Source organism: Gigantopelta aegis, chromosome 2 (genome assembly GCF_016097555.1).
Source record: "Gigantopelta aegis isolate Gae_Host chromosome 2, Gae_host_genome, whole genome shotgun sequence".
Taxonomy (NCBI): Eukaryota; Metazoa; Mollusca; class Gastropoda; order Neomphalida; family Peltospiridae; genus Gigantopelta; species Gigantopelta aegis.
Genome location: NC_054700.1, coordinates 33,656,125 through 33,673,847, shown reverse-complemented (window position 1 = coordinate 33,673,847; position 17,723 = coordinate 33,656,125). Strand labels below are relative to the sequence as shown.

At 36.0% G+C, this 17,723-nt stretch overlaps 1 protein-coding gene across 3 annotated transcripts in view; it reads right to left on the bottom strand.

Moving 5' to 3' along the window:
- Positions 1 to 17,723, bottom strand: part of LOC121384074 (3'-5' RNA helicase YTHDC2-like) — a 43,766-nt gene that overhangs the window by 23,785 nt on the left and 2,258 nt on the right. The window contains exons 2-14 of one of the 3 annotated variants that reach the window (XM_041514298.1): positions 15,854 to 16,014; positions 14,572 to 14,662; positions 11,512 to 11,699; positions 10,848 to 11,050; positions 9,376 to 9,542; positions 6,751 to 6,853; positions 5,143 to 5,299; positions 4,452 to 4,506; positions 3,863 to 3,915; positions 3,392 to 3,516; positions 3,001 to 3,136; positions 2,308 to 2,500; positions 514 to 686 (exon numbers count right to left, since the gene is read on the bottom strand). In XM_041514298.1, the coding sequence (XP_041370232.1) occupies positions 514 to 686; positions 2,308 to 2,500; positions 3,001 to 3,136; positions 3,392 to 3,516; positions 3,863 to 3,915; positions 4,452 to 4,506; positions 5,143 to 5,299; positions 6,751 to 6,853; positions 9,376 to 9,542; positions 10,848 to 11,050; positions 11,512 to 11,699; positions 14,572 to 14,662; positions 15,854 to 16,013 (1,804 nt within the window). In that variant the 5' untranslated portion in view covers position 16,014. Of the gene's footprint in view, positions 1 to 513; positions 687 to 2,307; positions 2,501 to 3,000; positions 3,137 to 3,391; positions 3,517 to 3,862; positions 3,916 to 4,451; positions 4,507 to 5,142; positions 5,300 to 6,534; positions 6,573 to 6,750; positions 6,854 to 7,872; positions 7,902 to 9,375; positions 9,543 to 10,847; positions 11,051 to 11,511; positions 11,700 to 14,571; positions 14,663 to 15,853; positions 16,015 to 17,723 lie in introns of those variants that run through there. The other 2 variants (XM_041514307.1, XM_041514315.1) reach the window with 2 other exon arrangements.

Below are 17,723 nucleotides of genomic sequence, written 5' to 3'. Positions count from 1 at the left end.
ACTATTTCGTTGTCCCCTTCAACTTCGATTTAACAAAGTTCGACTATATATATATATATATATATATAAACTTGTAACTGGAGTCATTAACAGGGCTCTGTGACTCAGGGTGGGCGGGACATCGCCCAGTGGTAAAGCGTTCTTTGATGCGCGGTCGGTCCAGGATCGATCCCCGTCGGTGGACCCATTGGGATATTTCTCGTTCCAGCCAGTGCTCCACAACTGGTGTAACAAGGGCTGTGGTATGTACTATCCTGTCTGTGGGATGGTGCATATAAAAGATCCCTTGCTGCTAATCGAAAAGAGTAGCTCGTGAAGTGGCGACAGCGGGTTTCCTCTCTCAATATCTGTGTGGTCCTTAACCATATGTCCGACGTCATATAACAGAAAATACAATGTGTTGAGTGTGTCGTTAAATAAAACATTTTCTTCCTGTGACTCAGGAGAATGTTAACAAATGCAGCTACTGTAGTCTTTTTATTCTCATCCCGTGGTCCGTAACCAATCATTTACCTTCTTTCTTTGACGTTGTGATATTGTGCACGAGAGAGGTGACGAGGTCGATGTCGACGTGTTCGTCGTCGAAGCTGTGGTGGTAGATGTTCAACAGTTCCTTATCTTCAGCTGAAACCTCCTCCGACTCCTGGAGACTCAAATCCTCCAACGTTCCTGTCTCCGTGACAGTCCTACAGAAATACAGCATACAGGAATGAATGAATGAATGAATGTTTAACAACACCCCAGCATGAAAAATATATCGGCTATTGGGTGTCAAAACTATAGTAATACGGTAGACATGTAATAACAATTATATTATAGAAATGTGACCAAATACACGTTATTGTTAAGTTAATCGGAAGTAAACATAGAAGGCCAAACTTATCAACAGTATTTATCTCTTAGTCACATGTAAATATCACCCAGCTATACGCATAAGTTGATCCACACCCAACAGTGTAAGTGCCAGTAAAATCAAATTCATTACTGTATAACCAGAAATTTTCGTGGGGTTTTATTTTCATGGGTTTCAAGGGTAAGTGATAAGCCTCGAAAATTAAAAACCTTGAAAATACCAACACATTCTATCAAAAATATTCATTGTGACTGCGCAGCACTATAGTTGATTGGTAGTATATTCCTCTCCTGTTGTCTTCGAAGCCCCCACAGAAACTAACAATTGAACAGACTATATATTACATCCTGTCATGCGCAGACCACAGGAAATTACAAGACAATAGCATACTCAAGTTATTATATTAGAAATAAACAGACAATATTTATCTGAAAACATATTTATTGGTGAACAACACTAACAATTAAAAAAAGAAGAAGAATAACACTAAGACTAGAATAAAACATCATAAAAGTCATTGTTAGCATGTCGTTGATTGTTTATCACAAACTGTATAGTTACACTACAGTGAATGCGGAATGCAGTTAACTAAACCTTTGAACTGCTCGTACTGCATAAGTGAGCCAGCTTACTATTTGAGTGTGAATGAAACATGTCAAACTCAGATTAAATATGAAACACAAAACTGCCTGACTTAGAAAACTCATACAAATCATAATTGGCTTTAAATAATTAAAAACACAGACTGTGATAAAGTTGTCTTGCTGATAGCGTAATGTATTAGCCGACTGCAGTTGAATGTTCTATTGTTGAACTTTAGGCTCCGGCGATATCAATCAAATGGAAGCCGACATGAAACTTTCAATCAACAATAACAATATTCTCGCAAACCATATTTGCTAGACCACAAAATTAAAACTACTTGCATTTCAGGTTTGTAAATCCTCGAAAATAAAAAACCTTTAAATGTTTTTAGTCCCCAAACCACAAACATTTTAGACCACGAAAATGTCCGGTTGTACGGTAATACCGGAACCAATTCAGTTGAAAATCCAATCAAGCCATACATGTATCCATGCAGGTAAAATAGAAACTTTGTAGTTTATTTAATGTTTTGTATCTTTCATCTGAGATGCTCAATTTATACATTAGCTTTTTTAGTATTTTAACAATTTCCATTCTATCAAATTGTTTGTACCCTTCATCTGAGATGCTTAACTTACAAATTACTTTCCAGGATTTCGACAATTTCCATTCAGTAAAATTTCTTTGTAACTTTCATCTGAGATGTTTAACTTACAAATTACTTTCCAGGATTTCGCCAATTTCCATTCTGTCAAATTTCTTTGTACCCTTCATCTGAGATGTTTAACTTACAAATTACTTTCTAGGATTTCAACAATTTCTATTCTATTAAATTTCTTTGTATCTTTCGTCCAAGATGTTTAACTTACAAATTAGCTTCCAGTATTTCGACAATTTCCATTCTGTCAAATTTCTTTGCCCAGTCAAGGGCGGTCCAGTCGTTTGATGCTCTGATGTTGACGTTGGCGCCGAGGTTGAGCAACTGTTCTGTGACGCCAACAAAACCTCGACCAGAGGCAATCATCAGTGGAGTGACGCTCGTCTCCGAGTGAGAATAATCAACTAGGAGAGATAAAACACACCAACAGTTATAAAACACACCGACGGTGATAAAACACACCGGCAGTTATAAAACACACCGACAGTGATAAAACACATAGACAATCAGAATAAGGAAGGATGGGTCACTCTTTTTGTGCTTTAAAACTGTTATGAAAAGCTTTTAAAATGTATCAATTAGTATTCAAAAGGAAAAAGAAAACCACAACATCTGATAGTGTTTTTTCACTTTCTTTTTCTACTTTAAATGTACATGAAATTGTTATGTATCCTATTTATTATTTTAATCCCTATCTATTTTCATTGATAGGTACTCTTTGGGGGGGGGGGGGGGGGGGGGGGAAAAAAGAAGTTATATTCTATTTATTATTTTAATCCCTATATATTTACTCCTGATATTATTACAAAATTAAAAGATGTTTCATGTTTGCACAGTAACTAAAAGGACATATCTTTACCTTTATTTTTATGATGGATACTGTTTTAGTGTTTTAATAACGTACCACTGACGTTTTCACTCATGATGAGATGAAATATCTGAGAGAAGATTTCCTCGTCACCAGTAAGCCAGGCTTCTGCAAGAAGCTTGTCCATCTCCAGGGCAATCTCTGGTTCCAAGTCTTCCTTTTCTTCTCCAAGCTAGAAAACAAAACACAAATGAGAATAGAAAAGGAGACTGAGATTGGGAGGGGGAGGAGAGAGAGAGTGAGAAGAGAGAGAGAGAGAGAGAGAGAGAGAGAGAGAGAGAGAGAGAGAGAGAGAGAGAGAGAGAGAGAGAGAGAGAGAGAGAGAGAGAGAGAGAGAGAGAGAAAGACAGAGACAGACACAGAAAGACAGTGAGAGAGATATGAGAGAGACGAGAAAGAGAGAGAGAGAAAGAATGAATGAACTCACCTCTAGAGCATCTGATTGGCCATTCTTTATTTCCATTGCAACTTGACTTTTGTCAGATTGAATCTTGTCCTTGGGTGACCCAGACTTGCTGCACCATTCATCCAGTTGTTTCTGTTGTTTCTCAACTGTTTATACAAGAAAACGGTTTACTAATGCTATATCCAACAAATAAGGTGCTTACAAATTTTAAATATCTAATGCTAATCCTGCTAGTAATGTGCTAATTATAAATATCTAGTTTTTCATCATTTTGAAAGAGGTTTTGCAAACTAGCAGATTTAAAAAAAAATGTGAAGCCAAACTTGCTTTAAACAACATGCAACATGGTGTTCAACTAGATTTAAACACATGGTCAAGGACATGCAACTTAGGCCATCTGTCCAGGACAGACATTAATGTGTTAGAATGAGATAAGAAACCTGCAAACAAACACACACTGCCTATGAATAATGATGAGCATCAATACATTACCTCTTCCCACTTCGCGCTTGTACTTCTCCATTTTCTTGTTGGTGTAATTTGTACTTTAGAAAAAAAAAAAAAAAAAAAAAAATAGAAAGACCTAATTATGCACAGTGCATAGTCATCAATTGTGCAATAATATTTCAGTCATTTATACTATCAATGGCTATGAATTAGTACAGTAATTAAAAATTAACACAAGAATTTCGTAGAATTGTCATACATCATATTGATTCGATGGAGAAAAAACCCATTTGTGATGTAACATTCAGGATTTATTTTTTCTTTTAATTTAATACTTCAAAAATTCCCTCATGCATTAAGATTAAGATTAACAAATTTCATTTATCTAGGACTTTCTGCTTTAAGTTTGAGCTAATCACAAAAGTTGATGCCATTCCTGCCAGAACAAAAACTTTATTGATGTTTATTTGTACATCTTTGAACTTTTCCATTTCTGGTATCCATTATATGTTATAGGCAACCATGTTTTTACTTTATATCATGCAAATCAATATCATAGTGTTTGGTATACCAATATTGATGTTATATACTATAGTCTTAACACATAATGTACAATTCAGAATTTTTGACTTACGACTTAAGTATGTCTTCCAAAAAGAATTCCTCCACTTTAAACAATGACCCAGGAACTAAAAGATTAAGCAAACATATTGTGTATACTATTAGCCTGTAAATGTTTATATGAAATATAACTGAGTAGAAACCTACAAATGACTGAAGGAAATGAAAACACCAAAACACCAACAGTCAAAGTATATCATTATTTTCAGGTATGTTCTTTCTAATTGTCATATTCATTTTATTGTATAATATTGTATTGTATAATAGCTTTTTGGACATACAGTGTTTCTGCCAGAAAGAATGTTTGGATATGGCACTACTGAATTAAATACAATCAGTCAAGAGGGGATATGGGGGTCCTTCCCCAGAAAGAAATGTTTGGATATGGCACTACTGAATTAAATACAATCACAGTCAAGAGGGGGTATGGGGGTCCTTCCCCAGAAAGAAACTGGATTAACTTATGGTTAAGAATATCATACAGTAATAATAAAAGTAATTAATTTTGTCAAAAGGTTAACTTAAGAAAAAATCTGCAAAACATTTGGGTATGGCATCATACCAATTTTACCCTCTGGCAGAAACCCTGACATGAAAAAAATTATTATGTACCTATCTGGCGTAGTGCTGTTCAACCCTCATACTAAATGATAGAGTACAAGTTTGTTAACAAATATGGCATGGAATGAAAAGCCTTAACTTACCTCGAATGACTGGGCAGTCGTTAAAGTATTTGGAAAACAGGTCAATGTTCAGTGTCGCACTCATTAGGATTAATCTTAAGTTCTTGTATTTTTCAAGTAAAGTTTTTAAAGATGTCAGCAAAAAATCACTGAAACGATCTCGCTCGTGTATTTCGTCCTGAAAGCAATCCAAGTGAAGTGAATGAATGAAGCTTTAATGACACTCCAGCATGTAAAATACATCGACTATTGAGTGTCAAACTAAGATAATGATACAAAAAGTAAAAATGAACAGTTTTACCTTACAGTAAAATAAGTCATCAAAGCAAGCACAACTTACTATTCATTATTTTCACTTTATTATATAATTGTTTTTACTTTAAAAGAAAAAGAAAAAAAAAGTTTGTTTTATTTAACGACACCACTAGAGCACATTGATATATTAATCATCGCCTATTGGATGTCAAACATTTGGTAATTCTGATTAGTAGTCAATAGAGGAAACCCGCTACATTTGATAAATGTAGCAAGGGATCTTTTATATGCACTTTCCCACAGACAGGAAAGAACATACCACAGCCTTTGACCAGTTGTGGTGCACTGGATGGAACGAGAAAAAACCCAATCAGTTGAACGGATCCACTGAGGTGGTTCGATCCTGCGACACAAGCGCCTCAAGCAAGCGCTCCATCGACTGAGCTAAATCCTGCCGCTTACTTTTTAAATACTTTTGTTAAAGTTGAAATGTAAAACTAAAATGTCAAATCTCATAATCTCAAATTTAGGTATCATGAATTACTCTAGAACTAACAAGCATTCTGAGAGTACTGCTAAAGCAATACATGTCCCCTACCATACTTCTGTGAAAAATCAGTAAATCACCACGAAAGTTAAACTTGACCTTTAAGAGTACATGATAAAGCTATATACAAAATTTCACCTAAAAAAAATAAAAAAAATAAAACGTCTAGAATTTTTTTTTTCATATCTTCTAGGTTCAAGGGACATAATTCTGTCAAAACTTGATCTGCAACAGTACATGGTAAAGCTATACACAAAATTTTATTGTACTGTGAAAAAAACATCCAGAAAACTATATGTGGGACAGACAGAAAGACAGATCCCTACGACTGGACTGGTAGGAACTAATAACAGTGGAATCTATCTCAGTCATAATGTTTACTTGATGTGCATTTAATAACAAAATGCCAGTGCACCACGACTGGTATATCAAAGGCCATTTTATGTGCAATTCTGTCTGTGGGATGGTGCATACAAAAGATCCCTTGCTATTAATGGAAAAATGTAGTCGGTTTCCTCTCCAAGACTACATGTCAGAATTACCAAATGTATGACATCCAAGTTCATCATTTATAATGTGACCAAAAAGAGAACTAACATGAACATGCTTACCACAATAATGTGTGTAACCATGTTGAGTGAGCTGTCTCCACCCACAACGAGAACTAACATGAACATGCTTACCACAATAATGTGTGTAACCATGTTGAGTGAGCTGTCCCCACCCACAACGAGAACTAACATGAACATGCTTACCACAATAATGTGTGTAACCATGTTGAGTGAGCTGTCTCCACCCATAACGAGAACTAACATGAACATGCTTACCACAATAATGTGTGTAACCATGTTGAGTGAGCTGTCTCCACCCATAACTGTTCTCAACAACACGCCGTTGGTGCAAAAAGTCAGCAGTGTCTTTGGTGAAACCCTAAAAGAGAAAATTTAATAAAATAAAAAAAAATGTCTCGGAGTGAACTTACAGGATATAATATGACAATATGCAATTTTCTAATTCCATGTCTGTAAATACTATTTTTTGTTATAAATGCTTGGATGGGTCCAAATGATATCAGGTGAAAGGAAAATTTGATTTGAATTTTTTTAAACATATTTTATATTCTTATATTTTTTCGTGGAAATCGTTAAGTTCCACGAAAAATGCCAGCACAAACATTTTCCGTGTTACAGTATTTATGCTACTGCTGATTATTAGGGGTGTTACAATACACCTACCTCATGATACGATACGTATCACAATATGATATGATATGTATCACAATACCCGATTCACAGCATTTTGCCAGTAAAACAAGAATTTGGAGCTTGGGTGAAATCATTTTAAAATAAGAAATAAACCTGATAAGAGTGAAACACTGATTAAACACAGTTGAATGTGGAAACACAACATCATAGACATACTGACATAAGCAGGCACATATTGTATGTCCACTTCACTGATTTTCTTTGAAGGAAATATCTTGTCAATAAGTATAAATCTCAGTATGAATTGGTGTTGGTAAATAGATACAAAATTAAAATAGGATTCGATACAGGGTTAAAATATTAACTGATATACAAGTAAGGGTATTGTGTATGATATCATCAGCAATGACAGGGCTCGAACGTAACAATTTGTCTCCCATGGCAATTTTGTTTAAAGGCAATTTTGACCCTGCCTACGTCAATATTAAAAACATTTACTTTGCAGCAAATAAACATGACTGAAAGATTATTTTGCTGCAAATATTTAATGTCATATTTAAAATGTACACGTTATACACTGGCAGATAATGTACACCAGGTGTATGCATTTTTCCATCATTAGAGTTTTTGTGCCGTTGGTAATACTCCCAACCTACAGCAATTTATATCTCAATGACAGCAATTGCCGTCAGTAAGTTCAAGGCCTGCATCAATGTAGCGTGACATGCCTACTCTTAACTGTACCTGCTCTCCAGTCTGATCTGGTATCCCACAGTCTGTCCAATGTATCATGACATTAACTATACTCCTCTCCAGTCTGATCTGGTATCCCACAGTCTGTCCAATGTATCTTGACATTAACTATACCTGCTCTCCAGTCTGATCTGGTATCCCCCAGTCTGTCCAATGTATCATGACATTAACTATACCTGCTCTCCAGTCTGTTCTGGTATCCCCTAGTCTGTCCAATGTATCGTGACATTAACTATACCTGCTCTCCAGTCTGATCTGGTATCCCCCAGTCTGTTTAAAGTATCATGACATTAACTATACCTGCTCTCCAGTCTGATCTGGTATCCCACAGTCTGTCCAATGTATCGTGACATTAACTATACCTGCTCTCCAGTCTGATCTGGTATCCCAGTCTGTCCAATGTATTGTGACATGCCTACTCTTAACTGTACCTGCTCTCCAGTCTGATCTGGTATTCCACAGTCTGTCCAATATATCGTGACACTCCCACTCTTAACTGTACCTGCTCTCCAGTCTGATCTGGTATCCCACAGTCTGTCCAATATATCGTGACACTCCCACTCTTAACTGTACCTGCTCTCCAGTCTGATCTGGTATCCCACAGTCTGTCCAATATATCGTGACACTCCCACTCTTAACTGTACCTGCTCTCCAGTCTGATCTGGTATCCCACAGTCTGCCCAATGTATCGTGACACTCCCACTCTTAACTATACCTGCTCTCCAGTCTGATCTGGTATCCCACAGTCTGTCCAATATATCGTGACACTCCCACTCTTAATTATACCTGTTCTCCAGTCTGATCTGGTATCCCACAGTCTGCCCAATGTATCGTGACACTCCCACTCTTAACTATACCTGCTCTCCAGTCTGATCTGGTATCCCACAGTCTGTCCAATATATCGTGACACTCCCACTCTTAACTATACCTGCTCTCCAGTCTGATCTGGTATCCCACAGTCTGTCCAATGTATCGTGACACTCCCACTCTTAATTATACCTGTTCTCCAGTCTGATCTGGTATCCCACAGTCTGCCCAATGTATCGTGACACTCCCACTCTTAATTATACCTGTTCTCCAGTCTGATCTGGTATCCCACAGTCTGCCCAATGTATCGTGACACTCCCACTCTTAATTATACCTGTTCTCCAGTCTGATCTGGTATTCCACAGTCTGTCCAATGTATCGTGACACTCCCACTCTTAACTGTACCTGCTCTCCAGTCTGATCTGGTATCCCACAGTCTGTCCAATGTATCGTGACACTCCCACTCTTAATTATACCTGCTCTCCAGTCTGATCTGGTATCCCAGTCTGTCCAATGTATTGTGACATGCCTACTCTTAACTGTACCTGCTCTCCAGTCTGATCTGGTATCCCACAGTCTGCCCAATGTATCGTGACACTCCCACTCTTAATTATACCTGTTCTCCAGTCTGATCTGGTATCCCACAGTCTGTCCAATGTATCGTGACACTCCCACTCTTAACTATACCTGCTCTCCAGTCTGATCTGGTATCCCACAGTCTGCCCAATCTTCTCCCCTCGTTCGTGAGCCACACGCTCCGCAATCGTTAGCGCAGCAATTCTCCGCGGTTGGCAACAAAAGATTCGACAAGTCTTGGAATTTTCACAGTAGTCATCCAATATCATTTGTGGAACCTAGTTCAAGTTACAAATAAATCAATGAGTTAATACATAAGAGAGCTTCAGCATTACAATCATAGCCACAATCACATATCTACATACGACAGAGTCCTAGATGTGTGTATAACAATGCTACACAGTTAAAGGTAAAAAGAAAATAGATCCAATGTTAAAAAAACTTTCTAAAAATTTATTTTTTAAAACTGCATTCTATATGCCAGACAGTTTATTTACAATCCCAGTCTATCGCTGTGTATTAGTGACATGCCTTAGCCGAACCCCTAGTACCACCCTCTCGGCAGTTATCGATCTGGTATTCCACAGCCTGCCCCCCTATCGTAAAACTAACCACTCAGATGTGTGTGTGCTCTCCAGTCTGATACTGGTTTCAAACAGTCATTTGTCACAGCAAACTTATCCGGACAGTCCCACTCTTAATTATACCTGTTCTCCAGTTAATTTATTTCTGGTAAAATACAGTACTAGCCCAATATACCTAAACATTCTCCCACTCGTTAAAAATACAGTGACTGTCAGTGTGATTGTGCTATCCTTTTTCATTACTAGTCGGCTATACCCTACCATACCCAACCACCCGTGTCGATTAGCCCCAAGCCCGACAATCGTGAGCTGCAACAATTGTTCGCGGTTGGTAACAAAAGACGTGACAAGTTTTCCGAAATTGTTTCACAGTAGGTCACCAATATCATTTGTTAAACCTAGATAAATACAACTAAATAACTTTTAAACACCAACATTTATTAAAGATGACAATCATAGCCACAATTTTAATATCTTTTATTTGTAATAGCTTGTGTTAAAAATGCAACATTAAACCTTTATGGTAAAAAGGAAATAGATCCAATAATGACAATAGATCGAGTCTAGCCGTGACGTCATATTTTAACTTTACATTCTATATGCCAGACAGTTTATTTACAATAGGTGTTGCCACCCAACACTATTTCCTATTTAGCACAGTACTTTGAGTGTAAATTATGTTAAGTGGATATGATGTTAACTAGTAAAGTATTAAAATAATTAACTGAAAACCAGTGTTTTTGTATACTGTTTGTAATACTGTAAATCAGAAGAAAAAAATGTGTCACATATTGATGAGTTGGAACCTGTACCCACTAAAAAGTCTATTCCTATACTAACACATTACAGAGTCAAAATGTTTGCTATGTTTGTGTTTTATCTTTGTTTGTATTCCTAAATGCAAATTAATCCATTAAAATTAACTCAGAATTCTTTTATGCACAGTTTCATTTTGGGACAGTATAGTAAATTATTAAATTAGGTTTCTTCTTTGTTTACCTGAGTGGTTTTTCCAGAGCCTGTTTCCCCAGCCACCAACATCACCTGGTTTTGATTAATGGTGCGAACAATATCATCACGAAGATCAGCGATTGGCAGCGTCTGTCTGAACGAGTCGAGATCGGAGTTTCCCCGCTTGGGAGGAATCTGTGGGACGCCATTATTCAGTCGGCCTGTTGTAGTCTTGTTGAAATCGCGGGTCACTGTCAAAACAAAACAATTTGAAGTAATAATAAATAAGTTAAACCCACTTGTGAAGTTTTTCGTATACAAAATATATTTTGGTAGAAAAAATATAACGACCACATTGATAGTATACTTAATTCATTTTGATAATCTACTTATTAACAGTTTGATACCTACATATTTAATTTTGATAATCTACTTAAAATTTGAAATCTACTTTTCAGATCTTAATAATCTACGTAATTAAATTTTGGTGTTCACTTTTTAATAATCTATACTTATATAATTAAATTTTGATAATCCACTATTAAATGTTTTATAACCTAACGACTAAAATTCTTATAATTGCTTATTAAATTTTGATAATCTACTCATTTAACATCGATAACCTAGATAATTAATTTCAATAATTTGTTTATTTAATTTTGAACTACACAAATTTTTTTTTAGCCATCATAAGAATGTTTTTTAATCTAACCTTCTGACACAGAGAGTTTTTGCGTTCGGGGTTGTAACTCTTGACGTTCTCTGCTGGATAGAGGGAATCGACTAAGAAGATTGTGTATCTGTGATCTTGAATTTCGAGCTAGTTGGAAGGAGGCAAACGAGTTAGTCAAATGTCCACCTTCTTTTTTGTAAATTGTGATAAATCGGCCGGCTCCCTTTCTGGAAAAAGAAATTGTATTGTTTATTGTTTGTACCGTGGTCATTTTGTACCCTAGTCATTTCGTACCGTGGTCATTTCATACCATTGCAAAAAGTCATTTCGTACCCTAGTCATTCCATACCCTGGTCATTTTGTACCATTGCAGAAAGTCATTTCATACCTTGGTCATTTCGTACCATAACTGAAAGTCATACTGTACCATGGCATAACAATTTATAACAATCACCCCGGTAATTTCTTTTACAAAATAACATTAAAGTACAAATCTGTGGTTAATTTAAGGGATATTTTATCAGCAAAAGACTAAAAATTATTGCCATTTTGTATAATTTTTGGTTATGCTATTGCAACCGGTACGAGGTCTGACTGCATACATGTATAACTTGTTGTTTTCCGTATGCCAAATATTAACTTGTCCAAAGTCTGAAAAGAAGACCTAATAAATAAATAATATTTTGTTGGTCCATTATGTTGTTTTGTGTTTTTGACTAATTATCTCAGCCAGTGCTCCACAACTGGTACATCAAAGGCCGTGGTATGTGCTATCCTGTCTGTGTGATGGTGCATATAAAAGATCCCTTGCCGCCAAGTGAAAAGAGTAGCCCATTAAGTGGCGACAGCGGGTTTCCTCTCTATATATCCGAGTGGTCCTTAACCATGTCTGGCCACATATAACCATAAATAAAATGTGTTGAGAGCGTCGTTAAATAAAACATTTCCTTCCTTGACTAATTATCTGGAGCCATTTCACACAAAATCAAAGTTCGCAATTTGTAGTAAATATCATATACGGCTCGTCAAATAAAATAGAAATAACAGTTGACAGGTATTATGATTATCAATAACGATATGCTGCACAATAACGTGTTCTGATTTTCAAACTGTCCAAATAAAGTTTTTAAAAAATACCCCACTGCTTTTATGCTATAGTCGATTCGTTTTCTATATACTGGTATGAAATGACTAGGGTAAGAAATGACTGGGGTACGAAATGACTTTTTGCAATGGTACGAAATGACCAGGCAGCATGGTACGAAATGGATGGTACGAAGTGACTATGATTCATCAAGAATATATCCACGCCTCATACCAAATCACTTTAATAAGAATGATGAATTTTTTATTTGTCACAAAATAACTTCTATTTTGAATGGGAAGCAAGATCAAGACCTAAATGGATTAACATTTTTTAATGTCTTATATATAACATAGAAAAAAAGTTTATCTAGTTACGGTCCAAAAATTAATAGACAGCTAAAACCTAAAGGGCCATAACTCTTGTCACCTTTGAGGTACTTGAACCTCTTCTAGACTATCGTGAAAGGATGCTTATGTGTATATATATGAAAATATAACAGACATAAACATTGTGCCACTCAAAGGACCCATGTTTGATTTACATCCATTCTAAAAAAAGAAAATATGTCTTGTTTAACGACAGCACTAAAGCACATTGATTTATTATTCATGGGCTATTGGATGTCAAACAGTTGGTACTTTTGCTATGTTTACCATTAGTAGCAAAGTATCTTTTATAAGCACCATCCCAGACAGGATAGCACATACCATAGCCTTTGATATACCAGTTGTGGTGCACTGGCTGGAATGAGAAATAGCCCAATGGGCCTATCACTGGGGATCGATCCTAGATTGACTGCGCATCAAGCGAGTGCTTTACCACAGAGTTACATCCAGCCCCTATATCCATTCTAACTTGTAACCAACAACTGGTCTATCAAAAGCTGTATTTGTGCTACTCTATTTCTGTATCTCTGAGAAAGTAAACAGAAAAGACATCTTGGTATGTACAAAATTAATGTTCTGTTCAATAGGAAGGAATTGATTTATTTAATGACACATTCAACATATTTAATTACGGTTATATGGTGTCGGACATATGGTTACGGATCACACAGATACTGAGAGAAGAAACCCACTGTCGCCACTTCATGAGCTACTCTACCCAATTATCAGCAAGGGATCTTTTATATGCACCATCCCACAGACAGAATAGCACATACCACGGCCTTTGATATACCAGTCGTAGTGCACTAGCTGGAACAAGAAATTGCCCAATGCATGGTTCATACAGCCACTCACCACTAAAACTCAAGGCCTTTTCAAGGCTTTTGTCAAGTCAGCAAAAACCTTTTTCAAGGCTCCTTACATATGCGACTTGAGTGCACTTTCGCCCATTTTAGATAGATTCAACGTTTTCTTGCAACATGAACACACCGCCTTTCTATTGTCCACTTTGCATTCTCTAACCCAGTCATATTCGGATAACCACTAGCGGTTAAAAACAGTTTTCCCCATTTTTACAAGTAGTACCTATTTTTGAAACAGGAAAACTGGCTTCTGTTGCCGCCATTTCCATACATGCTTTCGGCATGTTACGGCACGGAAATTACCGACTGTCAAAGGGAAATAACTCTTTATTTCATACCGTGCAAAACAATTTCGTCATCGATTTTAAAGTAATTTTTCATAGCTAACAATTGTTTATTTGTGGATTATTATTTTTAAATATATCAAATAATATTAATAATAAGTTTATTAAAATATATAATTCACTACATATGATTATCTACTAAATTCAAGGGCTTTTCAAGGCCAAACTACAATATTCAAGGCCTTTTCAGTTTCATGACCTTTTCAAGACTGCACCTCAAATTCAAGGCCTTTTCAAGCCTGTGCGAACCTTGCAATGGGCCACCAATGGGGATCGATCCTAGAAGTACTGTGCATTTGGCAAGTGCTTTACCACTGGGCTATGTCCCACCCTTTCCAACACTAGATAGCCATGAATGTTTATATACATGTGGACATAGCACTCAAAAATACAAACAAATGGATTGGTACAAGACTAACCCCCGACTCTTGGCTTTCAGTCCCTTGTCATCACTGAGTCTGTGAATATACGCCCTTTCGGTTGCTGTGAGAGACGAGGTAAACTCCAATTCTGAAAAAGAAATAATCATAAAAAATTCAATCTACCCACAAGACTCGAAAACCTTTTGTGAAGTGAAAAGCAATCTTTGCTGGGCTCACACTGTCCATTGTTAAATTAGCCAATTTGTATACTACAAAGTGGCTACAACATTTAGTCTTTGGCTAATTAAATATTCCTTAAATTAGCCACATTTTAATAATTTTCAGGAAAATACTCTAAATATCTGAAAATTTACTAAACTAAAACATTTTCCAGTGTGACTCTAGCTTTGCTTAGAAAATTTCAAAATGAAAACAAATGCTAGAAACTGATGACAATCATTTTTAGAAATCAGTCACAAAAGAAGACTTGAAGTGTAACTTTTTGACCGCAATTTAGAAGACTTGAGACATGGACAAAAAGCACAAAATTTATATTATCACTTCTGAAAATCAAGAATTCTTAATAGATTTAAACTACTGTTAAAGATAAGATGGAAAGCAAAAGCAGCTAGGGAAATGTATTATCAGAAAGCATATTGTGTATTTGCTGTCTGCCCCATCAATTCCAACACAAGTACAGGGTTCATACACCTTGGAAAAAAAACAATTCCAGACCTTTTCGAGACTTTTTTCCAGACAAAAAAATATTTTTCAAGACTCACGTTACTCAACAATCAGTATATACTTTGACAAAATGGACAATATTTTTGTCATATGCATTGCACAAGCACGTACTTCAAATCTTCGGTAAATGTCCCAAATGTACATTAGTGCCGAGATTGGAAAACGTTGACATTTTCCGCCGGTTTCACGCAACCAAGATTTTCTCCATGAGCCCTAAAGACAAATTTTCAAACCAACTCACAAAAAAGAGAGGTATTTTTCCATACTTTTTCCAGGTCTGGAAAATGGATTTTCAAAATTCCATACTTTTCAAGGTTTTTCAAACTCCGTACGAACCCTGCAAGTACTGTTAATTATATTGTGTGAAAATATATTTTTTAAATCATTAAAAACAAAAGGCTTAAAAATAATATTCACATATTTGCAACAAAAAATATTTGATGTTATAAAAAATAGTATGCATATTTGTAACAAAAAATGACGACATAAAAAACCCCAAACAATATGGCACAGTGATGGATGGATTTTAAATGGTCATGGCTATATAACGATGTGCATATATTGTAGAAAAGTTCTGCAGTGTTTACTGACTAACCTTTTTGTGTTTCATTCAAACAAAACCGTTCCACAGCAAGATGAATCCCAATGCGAACTTCTTCTCCAATGCAAATGGGCTGGTTTGGACGTGGTCCTCTGTCATTGGATACAAAACTGTTGGCACTGCTGTTACTCATTGGTCTTTGTGAATCCTCCATTCTTGGAAGAAAAACAAATATCATAATTTAATCAGTGTCAGTAATGAATAGTGAGAAATGTCATTGTAGTATATTTGAGTATGCCACCAGTGTTCGAGATTAATTTTGTTTGGGCAGAATCCAAGTTGAATACTAACATTTCAAAATCAGGTATCCCACCTGAGAATTTAGTATCCCACTTAAAATGGAATTCATAAATAACATTGTAACAAACTTGGATGATGCTGTTCTCGTTCCTAGTCTATTGCTATGCCGTAATCGAAATCGCGGTATTTATGGAATTCACAATCAAACGGAATCAGCAAAAAGATTTGCTAGATAAATTTTTGCATAATACTGACATAAATTAATATTTAGCAGTAATCTATAAGTGTGTCTGACATTACTAATGATTTTTTTTCTGCAGATGTGGAATCAATATCTCAAATAAAATTTGAAGGGAGGAATAATCCAACAAAGACAATAGCGACTTAGCGGTTCACAGTCTATTGTTACACCGCTATATTGCTCCAGTGTAGCATTAGACTGGGTACAAGTTGGGGGAGATATTGTTACAGCATAGCATTAGACTGGGTACAAGCTAAAAAAATACTGTTATTTAACTTCACCAGTAAATAACGTTCATTGTTTCAGCAAAAAATAAAAACATAGGATTAAAAACACCAACAACATTATATGGTATCCCGATGGGATGCTAGGTTCTTGGAGTCTAGTATCCAAAATTAAATTCTGGTATCCACGGGATATTTGGATACTATTAATCTCGAACACTGATGCCTATAAAAAATTTCTGCAGCATATCAATTAAGACCTGATTACAATAAAATTATATTACACTGAGAATATTTATGTCCAGAACATAATTATCGCTCACAGGGTACACATTAATAAAATACACATTTGGAACTCTCAAGTTGATCAATACATACATTTACGCCAATTAATCAAATGAGTTTGCTTTGTACTAAAACATTGATTGCAGTACTTATGATTATTTTTCACCAAAGCACTGCAAGCACAAAAATCTGCAAAATGTCCTGAATGGTACCAATTATGATGCATATTAATAGACTCCACTGGTATGACCAATTGGGAATCCTAGTATACAATGAAGTGTCCTTGCTGCACAACTGTGTCAAACGCATAACAGTATTAACACAGATCTATATAGATTTTGCTGTCCAGCAGTCATATGATGACATATCCCAGTCAAGCTAACAAAATGCGCAGGACTGAATAATGTGTTGAACTTTTTGGTGTTATTAGTTATCAGATGGTGATGATAATAAATTCAGTCAGTCACCCCGCCAATATTTTGGTCATAACAATATTAACATTGAGCGCTGCCTAAAACGTAGCCCGAGTACTCTGACTGTAAGAGAGCTAGACTGACATTTGGACATAAATATTAGTGATTAATATGTGGATCTTTTTTTAATCAGTTAACTCGAAAATGATCGATGTAAAGGTATTTGACGTCAAATATAGGATTGTTGTGGTATTAGAGCGGAAATCTTTGCCAACGTTTTGGTTGTTGGGAATTGCCAAAAAAAATACATAGCTTGGTCTCTGACTGTAATGAGAGCGTATTTATGTCCAAATGTCCGTCTAGCTCTCTTACAGTCAGAGTACTCAGGCTACCTAAAACATTGCATAATTACTAAACGGACACTAATGAGATGACAGATCTAGGCACTCTTACATGAAGCA